The sequence below is a fragment of the Montipora foliosa genome, chromosome 5 (genome assembly GCF_036669935.1).
Source record: "Montipora foliosa isolate CH-2021 chromosome 5, ASM3666993v2, whole genome shotgun sequence".
In the NCBI taxonomy this organism is placed as follows: domain Eukaryota; kingdom Metazoa; phylum Cnidaria; class Anthozoa; order Scleractinia; family Acroporidae; genus Montipora; species Montipora foliosa.
In genome coordinates, this window is record NC_090873.1 from 41,054,183 (window position 1) to 41,070,238 (window position 16,056).

The 16,056-nt window shown below is 41.0% G+C and overlaps 1 protein-coding gene across 3 annotated transcripts in view; it reads right to left on the reverse strand.

Moving 5' to 3' along the window:
* Positions 1–11,142: 11,142 nt before the first annotated feature.
* LOC138004200 (uromodulin-like) overlaps positions 11,143–16,056 on the reverse strand; it is a 27,100-nt gene continuing 22,186 nt past the window's right edge. For all 3 annotated transcript variants that reach the window (XM_068850650.1, XM_068850653.1, XM_068850652.1), the window contains one exon: positions 11,143–13,188. In XM_068850650.1, coding sequence (XP_068706751.1) covers positions 12,821–13,188 — 368 coding nt within the window. In that variant the 3' untranslated portion in view covers positions 11,143–12,820. The remainder of the gene's footprint in view (positions 13,189–16,056) is intronic.

Consider the following 16,056-nt stretch of genomic DNA (forward strand, 5'->3'; position numbering starts at 1 on the left):
CTATTATATCGCAAGGGTGCAAAATATTAAAGCCTAGACATATAAGTGGAAAAGTTTAGATATTTAAATTACACATTTATAGAGCTCTGCAAGTTGTTCAAAATGATTGCGAATGGAAAATCGAGAGGGCTTCGCTTACGAGTTGGCTTTGTTGTTTTATATTAAAGCTAGACGATCCATAAAAGCGTACACTGGGTTGCCTGTGGTACGTGTTACACAAAAACAGAAGGCACTGAATTGGGTGGTATATTGAACTGCAGGGTTCCAGTTAATTTTTTCAAGTGGGGGGTCATTAAGACCATTTTAGGGTCACCCACATGTCGCGCCAGCAGAGGCCCTTTGACTCACACGTTCACATCTTTAATTATTTTGTAATATCCTGTCCCATTTTGAGGTCTTTTAGTTTTTTAAGCTTTGGTAATAAATTCAGTTTAAAGATAAAAAACACGGTCTTGAGTAAAATTCACTAGTTTCTTCTCAGATAAAGGAAAACATTAACATAGTTTTTTTATATATAGCTCTAAATCGAATTCTCATCGAAAGATTAATGAAAATTAATCGTAAAAAGATGAAGATTTCTGCAGTCTCTGACTTTTATGATGTTTTGTCAAAAGGAAGAAATTGATCACGTGCTAGGAAACCATAAAGGTGCACTTGATCACCTTGTGTCAACTGAATGAACTACGGGAAAGCATGTTAATCGTTCGTCGTTTTCAGAGTAAAACAACCTCTTTGGTTTTTTTTTAATTTTGCTGTAATATTTAACTGAATATTTAGATTTCATCTGTCGGGTCAGGAAGCCTTCTTTGTCGGGTTCCTGAGAACGTATCTATTTTGACTTCAGGATGAACTATTTACACAATCGCGAGGTTGAGCGGCCATGTAATTGAAAATCTGAACATCAATGAGATACAAATACAGACTTGCGAATTATCGCAAATCACAATGCTGACAAGCACAAAAGCAGGAGAAATGGTTGATAAATATGAAGTTTGTTACTATCTGAATGTTGTTGGGTTAGAGGAAAGGGATATATTGTCACGCAAATGATGTAATTTCATGACACTCAAAATTCGCAAAAAGCGTGAGTTTCATGTAAACAATCTTCGTACTAGCAAGTCGTAGCAATAAATTGGATTAACCAAGAAGTTAAAGAAATATTGTTGGCTTCCCAAATAAATTTCATTTTACACTACAATGACAAAATCATTTGTCAGAGAAATAAAATTCAACGCACGTATGCAAATTTGTTAACTCATTTTCACCGCGTCCCGATTCCCGCGAATTTTTTTTTCTTTCAAATATTAAAAAAAATATTATTTCTCTTGAAGCATTATTATGTTCAAATAACCGCTAAGAATATTTTTTAACGATCTATCCGTCGATATATTTTTTTCAAAATTTAATATTCTCTGTCAAAGTTTGCACAACAGTCAACAAATTTGCACTGAACAAATTTAGTAGCATTTACCTCTTCGTTGAAATCTCATGCTTAAAGTGCTACTATGACGAAAATCGCATCTTACCTTTCTAAGCCATTTAACGACACAGTCTGAAAGAGAAAAAAGGATGCTGTTTACTACCTTCAAATATCTCTTTTCGTTCCAGAGATATTCAAGCTGGTTGAATATGCAAATGAGCCAAGTAATGACGCCATAAGCTCAACCGAATTATGATCAAATATGATAGAAAAAGATATCCCAATTATTTTGTATCAGAAATGCTTGATTCTTTGTAGTAAGATTCTAGAAGATGTGCTCCACAATGTGAGCATACCAGTTTTGTTACCATGGCAACCTACTGGGTTCCAGACCTCTCTGATATTAATGGCTTTGCTGGCCACCTTTGGCATTCTATTTTTATATTTGCCAATGGTGCCTCATCTGCATGATCCTGCAAGGATATTAATATGTTAGGTTGAGTTTGTGGCCTTGTTAAATGTTTTTCTAGCTTATGATAACAAAGTATTGATTCAGGTTGGAGGGAACTGGAAAAGAGTGAGTTGCCACGTGAACCAATTTCTTTACAGCCGAAGGTGGGTTGCCTGTAGAACTATTAGCCTACCAAGTTTCAATAGTCTCTGCTGCAAGATAGCTCTATTTATATACTTGAATTTATACTGGGTTGAGTGAGTAACGTCATCAGTTCTCTCATTTGCATATTTTACACATTTTCTAAAATTAAATTTCTCCGGAAACAATGCAGACATTTCCAAACGGTAAACGGCATTTTTAATCTTTCCTGAAATTGTATGTGATAAACCTAAAAATTAAAGGGATAATAATTTGATCGCAGTAGCACTTTAACACAGGAATTTGTAGTTATTGTGAAAATCTTTCTCTATTCGTTAGCAATCATCCTTTCAAATTTCGGAGAAATCGACCAGTCTGCGAATATTTTACGAGTTTTTTTTCAATGGAATGTCAAAAGGCCAAGTGGATGTTAATAGGGCAACTTCGGGCGATCAAGTTGCGCGTGTGACTCGTTATAAATATTTTTTCACAAAATGTTCCCGAATCGTCAAGTATCGCCACAGAAGACAAGAACATCATTCTAAAAGCTTATTCTAGGCAAAAAGTAGGTTCTGGAGGTAATTTTGAGAGTGGAAATCAAGTTTACGGCAGACGAGAATAACAAACTCACGAAGCTGCATAGTATATTTATATTTAATTAAGTTAACACAACAAAGACGCTTACCTCATTTTGACACGAAAATGCTTTACTTTTGCCATAAAAACTATCCAGTTAAGCTCGCATATTACACAACATGATGAATTCATAAAGACCACCTTTTCCAGTGAAATATTTTTTGAAACAAAAAACATGTTTGCTATTAGAGGTAAAAACCCCTTCCTATTTCATTACGTGCGTGAAGACAAGAAACTCAATCGTGTCAAATTACCATACGTAATTGCAACAAAACAAGCTGCCAACACGCTCCGTGTCAAAAACGCAACTAAAGAAATTTCCCACCAGTGTTCAGCATGAAACCCTTTACTTGAATTATCAAGCAAAAAATGGGCAACAAGCTTTCTTTCAAATAAATTTTGACTAACAGGAATTAGTGAAATTTCCAATTGTTACCGGAAGACTGTGCAGAATTGAGTACAAACAAATATAAATAAGCCAAACAACAGAGATCACAGATCCAAGTTGTTCAATTCCTTCTCTGTCTTTGTTAAACCCATAAGTTACTAGAGAATTTTCCATTTGATTTCAGTTTGTACAAAATACCACACTTGTACAATATTAGAACAACTACAGCTCACTTTGATTACGACTCGACGAGCGACATATTGTTGTCGAAGTCCATTACTCGTCGCTTTTAAGATTCCAGATATTTTTTTTCACCGCCTATCTTGTTTATCCAATTTACGTTCCATTCTTTAGCTCCATAAGGGAGCATTTTGTTTGAAGATCCTCCAAAACGCCATTTGCGTTTCAATCTTCGACGCCATTGCAGGTTAATGAAATATTATACTGTCACAGTGTTAAACCAGAGAAATGTACGCCATTCTACTACCGCCTGAAATTTCAACAAAATCTGTAAGTCAATTTTTCAGAAAAATAAGTTCTCTTGAAATGTGTCTGTAATTTTTTTTTTTTTCACCTACAGACCTTTTTTAAATTTGAAAGACAAACGGTTTAAATTAATCTAAGCTAACATGAAAAAAATGAAAAACATTCACCGTCCGGAAGCAGAGATATAAACGAGTAAAGTTGCAAAATCAGCAAAAATGAGGGGATTACAAGATCGGCATTTACGCATGCTTCACCCGCTCCTTCGAGTACCCGCGCGAGTGAAGCTACAGGCCAACACAAACGGATTTAAGTGACCTTTAAACCGTGTGTGTACAATTTTCGTAGTTTTCGTGAGTAGGATATGTCTATTTATATTCTATATGTATAGGAATTGGAAGAAAGGTGAGCGAAATTAGCGGTATTTGTTTATTTCTGGTGACCTATTTAGAATCATGACCTGACGCGGGCAGCTTTTAGAATTGCGTGTATGGCTTACGCGCGCGCGCTCAGCTGAAAACCCTTCCGAGCCTCCTTAAGGACGGCGCCTACTATTGTTGTTGCGCATACGTTCTGCGCATCTCCAGATACTCGGATTTCCTATGGGTGGTGCTTATTAATACAGGGATATTTTGCGCGGTTTAAAACTATCCGGAAATGGTAGATCTTAGTAAGTACTCTTGGTATCCAAACAAAAAATTGGGGGTAAACATGCATTTTTGCGAGATAATTAAGCTGCAATTTGGGAAAGAACACCATACATTTCTTTGTATTTTAAAGCCTTTTACAAATAGTATTCATCAATTATCTTCGAAAAATGCGTGGTTACCCCCAATTTTCTTTTTGGATTTCAGTAACACTTGTTGAGATCTACATTTTCTGCATAAACATACACCGGGACAAAAATACCTTTGAATTAGTAGGCACCGTCCTTAAATCCGTTTGTGTTGGCTTTTAGCTCCACTCGCGCGTGCACTCGAATGAGCGGGTGACGCATGCAATAATGCTGATCTTGTAACCCCGTCATTTTTCCTGATTTTGCAACTTTACTGGTTTATATCTCTGCTTCCGGACGGTGATTTTTTTTTTCATTTTTTGCATGTTAGCTTAGATTGATTTAAAACTTCTGTCTTTGAAATTGCAAAAAAAAAAAAAATTAAAAAAAAAAAAATTGTGGGTGAAAAAAACAGAAAGAAAAAAATAACAAAATAGACACACATAAAAAAAAATTGACTTTTCGGAAAAACTGTCCTTCAGATTTTGTTGAATTTTTAATATTTTAGAATTATTTCTAACATTATCTGGTAATTTTGATAGGGAAGCTTGTACTGTCCCGTTTCTTCACAAAAGACAATATATCTCAAAGAAATGCCTAATATCGTTGCCATGGTAACTTTATTTTGGAGGAAAATATATTGTGAGAAATCTGCGTTGGGTACTTAATACTCTGGCCAAATTTCGGCCTGATATGATTACCCTAACTGTATCTAAGGACAGCATATATGTTTATTTGATTGAAAAAAGCCTCCTTAAAGTATTACCCAACAATAGAGTTGCAAAGATATTTATAGTTTGCCTACACTATGAAATATCCTTCTTTGGTATCTCTCATTGTTTCACAAACACTATAGCAACGAAAAACCCTTTCGAGCCTCCTTAAGATTGAGGACGGCGTCTTCTGTCGCGGACGTCATGACACAAAAGGGTCTGGGTTGAGTACGGCGTCATTCGCGCAGGAAATTTCGATTAAGATTTATAACGTCTGGGTCCTTTATGACTGAACACTTTTCGGACACGGAAAGCTATTACGTGGTCTTTGTTTACATGGAAATTGGAAAGTTTTGAAAGTAAGGCGATATAAATGGCTAATTTCACCAAAATGCGGGATATTTTGATACTTTATCGTTCATCAGAGGATATCAATTATGAAGAGTTCATTTTATGGTATGATTTGTTTTTGTCAAAGAACTTAAATCTGCCATATAAAGACTACGAGCGTTTTTTTTCCGACGATATGGATCCCGAGGAATGCAAAGCAGAGTTCAGATTCTGTAAAAATGACATTCCCTTGCTTGCTGATATATATTCTGCAAATTCCAACATTTTCAGTTTCTTCTCAAGGAACTATCTTCGGTGGAGTGGAAGGCCTTTGTATTTTACTTAGAAGATTCACTTATCCTTATCGATACAGTGATTTAGTACAAAGGTTTGACAGAACAGTGCCAGAGATATCTATGACAAGTAACACTGTTATGGACTACATTTATGATAATCACCACCAAAGACGGACAGACTAGAATCATACACTTTTAAACCCAGCCAAACTGGAACAGTATGCTCAAGCAATTTCTGACAGGGGTGCTGCCTTAAAGAACTGCTTCGGTTTTATTGATAGCACAGTGAGGCCAATCTGTAGACCAGACCAGAACCAGAGAGAAGTCTATAATGGACAAAATAAGATACATGGTCTCAAATTCCAATCTGTTTTACTGCCCGATGGGATGATTGCAAATCTCTATGGACCAGTTGGTAAGTTGTATACGGTGCATTCAATATAAACATGGATTGTTTTCATTTTAACAACAATAAAAACAAGGTGACACACGATAAGACCAACCCGGTGTGGCCAACATATCACGCATGCGCACAACCATTTCACCCGGTCAATTAGCAGCCATGGACAGTTTTGTTTTGTTTTGTTTTGTTTTTTTTTTGTTTTTTTCATGAAAACAGCCTTTATTCACAATAAAAAGGCACGCCATTTGCAAACTAAAAAGCACTAAAAAGTCACTAGAAACTAAGAGCCGGAGTAGGCAGCTAGCCACAAGGGCCTGGGGCCCTAACAGCAGAGTCCATGAGCAGAGCAAGCTCCCTGCAGAGATCCCTTAATTGTGGACACCGCGAACAGCGCACGGACAAATGGAATCCATGACCCAGATGTACTTCTAAGTATTGATATGGGGAAATCCATTCACCATGGCACAAAAACCGTCCAAGACCCAAATTAAACATCATGGAAGCGAGATTCAGAAAAAAAGAGTTATAATCCAGGAATACTCTCTGCTTAAGATCACAGAAAACATAACGGATGATGGCACGGTGGTCTTCTTTGCCATTGGAGAAAGTGGCCCTGTTTCGAAAGGTCCAAATGCCATAAAGAATGGATTTCGTCAAATGGCGCGCGAGCCGAGCCGTCTTAGTACTAAGAGAGGACCAGCGGAAGAAAACAACCATTAAAAGGTTTGCAACAAACTGCCACCAAGCAACAGGGAGAGAACTGGAACAAAGTTGTAGCCAGACTCTTTTGACCCTTAGACAATTTTAAAAAACAATGGTCAATGGTCTCTCGTCGCGGCCAAGAGGCAGAGCGACCAGATGAGATACAACCCCAGTAGAAAAGGGAATAACCCACCCTGATGCCGCTGAGGATAATAAGCCAAAAGACATCGTTCTTATAGTTCTCAGTAAAGGGGTCCCGGACGAGAGACCAATAACCATCGAGGGAGAACCCTGGCCCAATGACCTGGGACCATTGACGCGGCAAGATTGGCGGGGATGAGTTGATTGAAAGTAGCTTTTGATACAAGGTTTTACAGACTAGGGCACTGTCTCCCACCCTGGATAGAGTATCAAGACAGGCCTCGTAAAAGGGAGTTGGAGAAGAAGCACTGGGAGAAGAGTTATCGCGTAAGGAAGACCATTCGGGACGCAGGGAGGACATGCAACGCCCCACAAAGTATTTGCATAGAAAAAAAAAATAGAATCATCAGGGGAATTAAGCACGGAGGCCATCCCCGCCAATCTCAAAGCCTGGGCCTTTAAGACGAGATTGTCAAGATTGACACCCCCAAATTTCAATTTCAAAAAACAAGTGTTACGACTCACCGTCTCCATTTTTGAGTCCTAAAGGAAGGGCCATGACCCATTTTAGAAGAGTAAGAACTCTGGGAAGAGATAGGGATATCGACTTCCAGAGATTGAGGGATTTCTCCAGTTTCTCAAATTAGGCTGCCAATTAAAGTGCTCTGTAGGGATGGTGCCAAACACTGCCCCCAAGATTTTCATTTTCTTAACCCAGGTGAGGTCCAAAGGCTCATCAGAATGAAACCTCCAGGCCCCCAGCCACATTGCTTCAGTTTTGGGGCGATTCAGTTTGGCACCGGTACCCCTTTCATAGACAATAACACAGCTAAAAAAGATTAGACAGGGATCGAAGATCCTTGAGTACAGTCGTAGTGTCATCGGGATACAAGCGAACACGTGCTTGCCGCCCTCTGGCACCAGGGAGGAGGAACCCCTCAATCCTTGGACAACGGCGAATGAGGGACGCTAATACCTCAACACAAAGGACATAAAGTAAGGGAGACAAATGGTTCCCCTGACGCACCCCAGGCGCAAGAGGGATCCTCTGAGATAGCCAACCGTTTAAGATAATCTGCGCAAAGGCACCTTTGTAAAATGTTGAGATCCACCGGCAAAACTCGGGTTCAAAACCATAAACCTGGAGAACATGCAAGAGAAAAGAAATTGACACGGTCAAAGGCTTTCTCCTGGTCAAGGCTGACTAAGATTGCGAATTCATCCGTCCGTTGAATGTAGTCCAAAACATCACGCAAACGAGTAACACTATAAAAAATACTTCGGCCAGGAACGAAGCAAGTCTGATCAGCGTGGACAATATAATATATTCAAGACCTTTGGAAAGACGAGAAATGATCGCTTTAGAGATAATCTTATAGTCCACATTCAAAAGAGAGATGGGCCGCCAGTTTTTTAAGTGCTTAATATCACCACGCTTCTTAAAAAAAAGACGGGTGACGTTACCTTTCATTGATACACAAAGCTCGCCATCGCAGAAACACTGGTTAGAAACACGGAGTAAAAGGGGACGAAAAGTCTCCCAAAAATGAAGATAAAATTCAACTGATAGTCCGTCAGATCCCGGTGGCTTCCTGGTATTTAGACTCTTAACAGAGTTAGTTAATTCTTCAAGCGACAAGGATCCCTCGCACGGAGCGCGTTGAGGCGGAGAAGGGGACTTTTCAACGGATTCTAAACAACGCTGTTTAAAAAACGCGTCAATAGGCTCATCAGTGAAAAGATCTGAATTAAAGCGCACGTGCGCACGTTCAATTTCTTCACGCGTGAACACATCTACATCATCAGAATGAGGAATAGAAGAAACAATATTACGCTCAAAGCGTTCACGTTCAAGCTTAAAGAAAAATCGCTTACGCTTTTCTCCCTCCTCAAGCCACTGAACTCTAGCACGGATTTTAGAACCGTCTAACTCTTCCAAGGTCAGAGCCTTAATTCAGCTTACTTTCGAGCTCGGAAATTTCAGGACTAACTGAGGGATTACCATAAGTAAGCTGAAGTTTTAGCTTAATAATCCAGTTAAGTAAAAGAACACTCTCGTGTGAGAGATCCCTGCTCTTTTCCTTGGCAAAAAAAAAATATCTCAGAGCGGATGGATTTTTTAAAAAAGTCCCACAAAACTTTAACCGAAGGAAAGAGTTGCAATCAATTGTCTAAGTGATTTTGATACAATTCTAAACATAGTTGCAAAACACAACATCATTCAAAAGTGAATTATTAAAATTCCAAATGCCAGGACCACGTAAGTTATTCCAGTGGGCTGGAAGGAAAGACAAACAAAATAATGGTCGGAAAAACCACAAGGGCTGATTTCACAAGAAACAACAGAAGGCATGAAGTTTTTAGAAACAAAAAATTATCTAAACGCGAACCAATTGAAAAATCTGAATTAAACCATGTGCACTGGCACAATCTCGGATGAAGCTTGGACCAGACATCAGTTAAAGGAAAGGCTGAACGAAAATCAGTAAGGCACTTAGTAGGCACAATGTTGCCGCCAAACTTATCAAGGTTGTGATCGTCACAATTATAATCACCAGCAATTATTAAGACATCACAAGATAAAAAGTATTCGTGCAAACTTCTAAGAAACACTTTCTTTTCGGCCAAGTTGGTGAGAGCATAAATGTTAATTAAAATTAATCCTTAGATCGTCAAGTTTTAAAAATAGACTAACAACCTTCCCCGACGTGTATCTTTTCCAGCCACTGACGTTGCCGGAAAAAGATTCAGAAAGGCAAGTAACGACACCACCTTGTTTTCTTACAGCAGGGGACCAAAAACAAGGTCCACGCCAGGCAAAAGAGAAAACGCGGAAAACCTCAGGATCAGGAATCTGCGTTTCCTGAAAACAGAAAACGTCATAAGAGGTACGAAGACTATCTATGAGATTATCTTGGAAACGCTAACTGAAACCACGAGAATTTAAGGAAAGAATTTTGGAACTCATGAAGTGTGAGGGTTCTTAGTCTTTTTACAAGAACTGACCGGCATAGCCGGAGTTGATTTACGCGCAGTGGACCATCTGTGAAGTCTAACATGGCAGGCTTGCGTTTCGGTGCAACTCGAGGAGGTGGAGGACGGATAGGAATCTGTGATGGGCGTAGCAGAGCTGTAGGGCCAGGATCTTCAGGAACCTCCATCGCAGCAATAGATTGATCAGAATCAGTAGAACGTTGCGAATCAGCTGCAGCGACAAGCTGTAGATCAGACAAAGTAGGAGAGCCAGAAATGATGCTCGACGGAACGGAAGGCTCTTGGGACAAAGGAATAGGCAGGGACGGCAATTCAACAAGCGAAAAGAGGGACTGAGACGATTGCGTAGTTTGTGATGACTGAGAGAACTGTGTAGACTGAGAAGACTGCGAGGGCTGTGTGGAGGGCTGCTTTGGGGTGTTCTGGGACAGTGATGAAGGCTGACCAGAAGATGGCGACGGTGATGATTGCGATGAGAGGAAAACACAGGAAGGTGTAGGAGGTACACCAGGAGAAGACTGCGAAAGGAGGCTGTGAAGGAGGAACATCAGGTAAAGACTGCAATAAAGAGATTGAAGGAGGCGGGCCATCGGAAGAAGACTCATCAGAAGGAGGCTGTGGGAGAGACTATGACGGTCGAGACTCTGGAAGGGGAGCAGGAGCAGCATCATTATCACCAGTGGCAACTTTTTCAGGGCGCCGCCACCAAGATAATTTACAATCAATGGCGTAGTGGCCGTCCTCTTTGCAAACACTGCACTTGCTTTTTTTTCTTCTTTACAGTCACTGAAGGTGTGGCCCAGTTGGTCGCAGTTAAAGCATACCACGTTAGGTTACACCTTTGCGACATGATCGGGAAGATGGTACTAGTCTTTCTGCAAGTAGGAACCTGTCTCTAGTGTTTGACTCTAAGAAGCTTCTTGCCGAGGCGTAGGAAGGATGGAATCGACTCAGATAGCTCCATTCTAACAACGCCATGTTCCATTATTGATGCCCTCATAGTCCTGTAGATTACATCTGCGGAAACCGAGGGCAGATCCATAGCGGCCGAGACGATGGGCCAGTGCTTCATCAGAAAGCTCGAAGGGAGTATCATACACGACAACAAAGGTACACGTAGAAGATGACCTACGATGACGACGGATAAAAGAAGATTTACGAAGGAAGAGATCACGGTACTCACTGCTGGAAAACTTCACGGAAACAAAGCCATTAGGATTACGTTGGAGACATCTGACCGCAGCAGCACGGGTACCACTGTTCTTTAGATCGGCAGACACTTGGGATAAAGAAGTGTCCTTGTCGGAAAGAGAAAAATGTTCCGTACATGGTCGCTCGGGCAAAATGTTCAGCGGATGGATAGAATCATTTTCTGCGTCAGTAATTAAGACGTTCAGCATTGTTCATTATGTAATCAACGCGGGATTGACTAGACACACTGGAGTGTCGACGACGCCCAGCCATTTGGACATAAGACGGGATACCAGCAATCTCCATGTTCTCCTCAGTTTCGGAACGGTCCGGTCCTGGGGATCGACAACATTACCTGCCATACTTTTTTTTTTTTTTTTTGCTTTTTGTCGATTTACTTACATATGTACAGTGGACAAGGCAGAGGAAGCTCTGCTTGCCCTTACTTGACAATATTAAAGTTGAAATCTAAACTAGGTGAAAGTACCGTATAATGTTAATAAAAAGCGAAAGCATTCTGGAGATACCTCGTCTGATTTACACTCCAAAATGCTAAAAGGGCAAAATTATATTATTAAAAGCGAGAAAGTTAATTCGTAAACACTAGCGGAAAGCTATATACAGTGCTATTTGTTTGCGCATTTCATTGTCTTATTTGTTAATTAATTTGCTAATTTTATTTTGTATTTTGATTCTGAATAGTTTGGATGTAGGAAGCGAGGGGCAAAGGGGATTGAGTGACCTCACCCGGGGGCCCGGGAACCTGCCCGTGCAAAGCTCGGCCGCCGGGTGTGGCCACTATGCCCCGTGTCCCTTCTTAGATGATTACACGTAGCTCTTCGTTGTCTACACGGCAAAGGACATTCATATGTGCCCAGGTATTTGATAATTCACGTGGGGAGTAATAGGAGTGCGCCGCGGAGATTTGCGTGCGCACTTTTGTTTTGATTTTATTGATGATGGCCTGGGCGGAGGTGACTTTCTGTTCCAAAGTGCGAAGGTACCGCGCCGCCCAGAGCTCGCTAAGAGTAATGTTAAAAAGAACACGGGAAATGAGATTGGATTTGGAGGACTGGCCATCCCGAGGAAGACCATGTCCGAAAAAAAACTAAACCGGGACTGAGACTTAAGGCTGTAGAGTAAAAAGGATTGACGCTTTGAAACACCCACGCCCACACCTGAGGTGCAATAGTGCACTCACAGAAGGCGTGAGAGAAAGATTCCTTGAGGTCACAGGAAGCGCAACGCTCGCTAACACGGAGCCGTCGTCATCGCTTCAGGAAAGCCCGGTTCTTAATCACTCCATGAGCCAAGCGTCACGCTATATCTGCTTCCCAATTGGTACTCAGAGCCCCATATATTCCCGCCCAGATGCTACGCCAGAGTAGGGTGATAGATAGCTTCCCCTCCCAAGCGAATATGCAAGGCAATCGCTTGGGAGAGGGGTTCACGTGTTTCGCGTAGTAGGTGCTTATACATTGTGACTAATTCTAATAGAACGTATGCACATGGCCTTACAGTTGTCATTTAAGTTTCGCAAACTAATTAACTTCAAGGAATTCCACTCATTTTCTACTAAAACAGGAGTAACTGCAAACGCTTTAGATCACAGGAAATTAAGTTGAACCTTAGCCTTAATCATGCAAGTGGGTTACATAAAGCAAGAGAAAAATCACTGGTCAGCGAGGGAACAGTTTGATTGGTCAAAAATGCATGATCGTTGATCTTCCTTTTGAATTAAGAGCGTTCGGTTCCTTCAGTCCGTGCTGCAGTAACGGAGATGACAAGAATTATCAGGTGAAGTTCTATTGATGTAATAGAGGTAGTAACCACTGCAGTTTTGCACTTGAATATTGGTGGAGTATTCGCAACAACTCGCCTTCCAGTGAAAGCAGACCTGTCGTGTCACGTTGCCTTCGTGAGCCTGGGGATGAGCTCCGTTTAACCACCCAGGTGCGTTTGTCCCGCATCTGTTTTCAGGGACACACCAATTAGGCATTTTTGTTCCTGCGTTTCCTTGGAAGCGAAACCAAGCTGGCCCAAGTGTGCCGTCGCAAGAAAGAGGCGTTGCATCGTTTGTCACTTTTCTGTCAGCATTGCCCAGTACTTGGTACTTTTTGCATTCTAAGCAAAACAAGGAACGATCAATGAAATAATGGATTAAATTTTATGGTAGTTAAATCAGTGGCAACAGACGCGAAGACAAGTGACAGGAAATTATCGATTAATGCATTACCACCCTGAATAATATGATATTCTTAAACCAGCTGACCAGAAGAACACTTTAAAAAAAATAAATTGTTGGGGCTCCCCCGACCCCAGCCCCCTAAGTAAGCAATGTTGAGACTTGTGTGGATTTTTCAAGATTTTTCGTGAACAAAATAATAGTAAATTACCACCGCATCGTATCGTGAGCCCGTGACTAGGAGCGAACAACTCCCATACTAAGCCTGTGTCACAACATTTTATAGACCGATCTATTTTAGACAAGAGAGTATGAAGGTAAGAGAGGTAATCCCTCATATTGGCCCTATTCCCATCGTAATCCCTCTTTAAGTTATTTTTAGATCTCCTGCGAGATCCGGTATTCCCACGAGGGTTAACTGATAGCCAATTATATGACCCCATCATTACTTTAAAATCAATTAAAATCATTGCGATAACATCTTGAAGCACCTTGCGATATGCAGTGAGTTCTTTAAAATTGCCTTCTGTATTCTGTTTAATGTCTTGCCAGCCTTCGTCTTCTCTGCAGTAAACTCTCGTATACTATTTCTCACGGTTTCTGAACAACCATCCAGTACATCTAACACGATATTGTGCTGCTCTAAGTCATATCCAGCGTGTTGTTGCCTTAGCTCGAACCGCAGCCGTACGTATTTGTTTGTCTTTTCTTCGCTCTTTCCCTCCCTGTTGGTTATCCAAGGACAGCTCATCTCCAATAGGTACACCTTCTTCTTCTCCTTGTTGCATCTCGTAAATTATAATTTTAAGTGCTGAATCATGACGTACAAGGTACTTTCATTGGGCCAGTTTACTGCACCCTGTAAGTACGTGTGCTTGGGTTTCTGGAACTTTGCTACACATCCGACACAGGACGTTCTGTCCCGTCTAAAGCCTTGTTTTGCTCTCTAGGTGGGTCTTCTTTGGTAACATTTGGTGATACAGCTCATTCACCCCAGCAATGATATGTGTGGGCGCTGCTTTCCAATCAGTCATCCAAGCAAAGCACTCCTCGCCAATCTCTTCGTCGTCCCATCTCTGGGTTAGGAGCCTTCCCTGCCATTGTTCTCCTCTCACCTCTTCTAAGCTTAATTGGAACATCTGTGTTCGTCGCTATATCTGTGATGACTGGTTGCGGGTAAACAAGGTGTAATCTTTACCCCAGCTCCAGTGCATACTTCTTGGTATCTTTAATAATCTTTTACCAGCGATCGTCGTCCTGTCTTTTCTCCTTTTTCCTCTAATCTTCGTATTACTTCCATGGCGTGATCTTCGTCGATGTATAATCTCACGGCAGCCTTAATCTTCTCCTGCTTGTACTCTCGCTTTATACTCTTGAGTCCCCGCCCTTCTAGCTTCTTTGGTAGTTACATCATAGCTGTTGATCCTAGGGGGTTCTTACCTCCATTCTCCGAAATCACCTTTCTTAATTCACTAATTTGGTTTCATCAACGGAGTTGATAATGTAAATTGGCCACCGTACAGAGATTCTAAAAGCTGACGTTTCGAGCGTTAGCCCTTCGTCAGAGCGAATCAAGGGATTATGGGTTACGTGTAGTTTTTATAGTAGAGTAGGAGCTACGCTATTGGTGGTAACATGGCAACGTGAAAAATAGGAATATATTAGTTAAATGAAAAGCGTTCGTTAATACCGTGAGGATTAAGGGTGCCGATTTGAAAGATGAATTTTTGTTCCAGATTCTTGCGGCTTTCCGTCGTACCTAGATGTAGGGAAAGGCCGCAGATAGCCATGTGTTTTTTGGAGTGGTTAGGCAGATTAAAATGGCGAGCGACTGGCTTGGATGCATCCTTGTCATTCTTCTCAACATCGCGAAGGTGTTCGCGGAATCGGTCACCTAGTCGTCTACCTGTCTCACCAATGTATAATTTATTGCATAACGTGCAGGTTATGCAATAAATGACATTTGCGGAGGTACATGTGAAACGATCGGTGATCTTAACAGATCGCTTAGGTCCCGATATCTTGCTAGTGTTAACAATGAAAAGACAAGTTTTGCATCGTGAGCGCGCGCATTTGAAAGTGCCGGGTTGCTCGTTAGTTTTGAGCGCGCTTCTAACTAAAAAGTTGCCTACGTTTTTGTCGCGTTTGAATGAAATAAGTGGAGGTTGCGAAAAGATTCTGCCAGTCTCGGGATCATTTTGGAGTAATTTAAAATTACTAAGAATGATGCTTTTGACTGCGTGATTATGAGGATGGAAAGTGAGGGTGAATGGAATTCTGTCATTCTTATCTTTTTGTGACGTTTGTAGTGATGACTGTCGATCAAATTGTTGGGCGCGATGATGGCCCGCTTTGACCACAGAGACAGGATAGCCACGTTTTTCGAAGAACTGGCACATCTCCTCTGATTTGCTGGAAAAATCGGAGTCATCACTACATAGACGTCGAAGTCTAAGAAATTGAGAATAAGGGATGGAGTTCTTGACATGTGATGGATGTGACGATGAATACAACAAATAACTGTGTGAATCAGTAGGTTTGTAGTGCACACTAGTACAGAGCACGTTGCTTTTAGAATCTCTGTACGGTGGCCAATTTACATTATCAACTCCGTTGATAAAACCAAATTTTTGTATACTACTTCCCCACCGACGCAGCACCACAGTTTCTTTAGAAACTACCCCTTCTTTCTTAATTCACTGTCTAGCTTTTTTAATGCCATAATCGGCCAACACTGGGTTGTCATTAAGTAGGTATGCACGGGCATTGCAAACTGGTTTATTGCAACCATCTTGTCGTAATCAGAT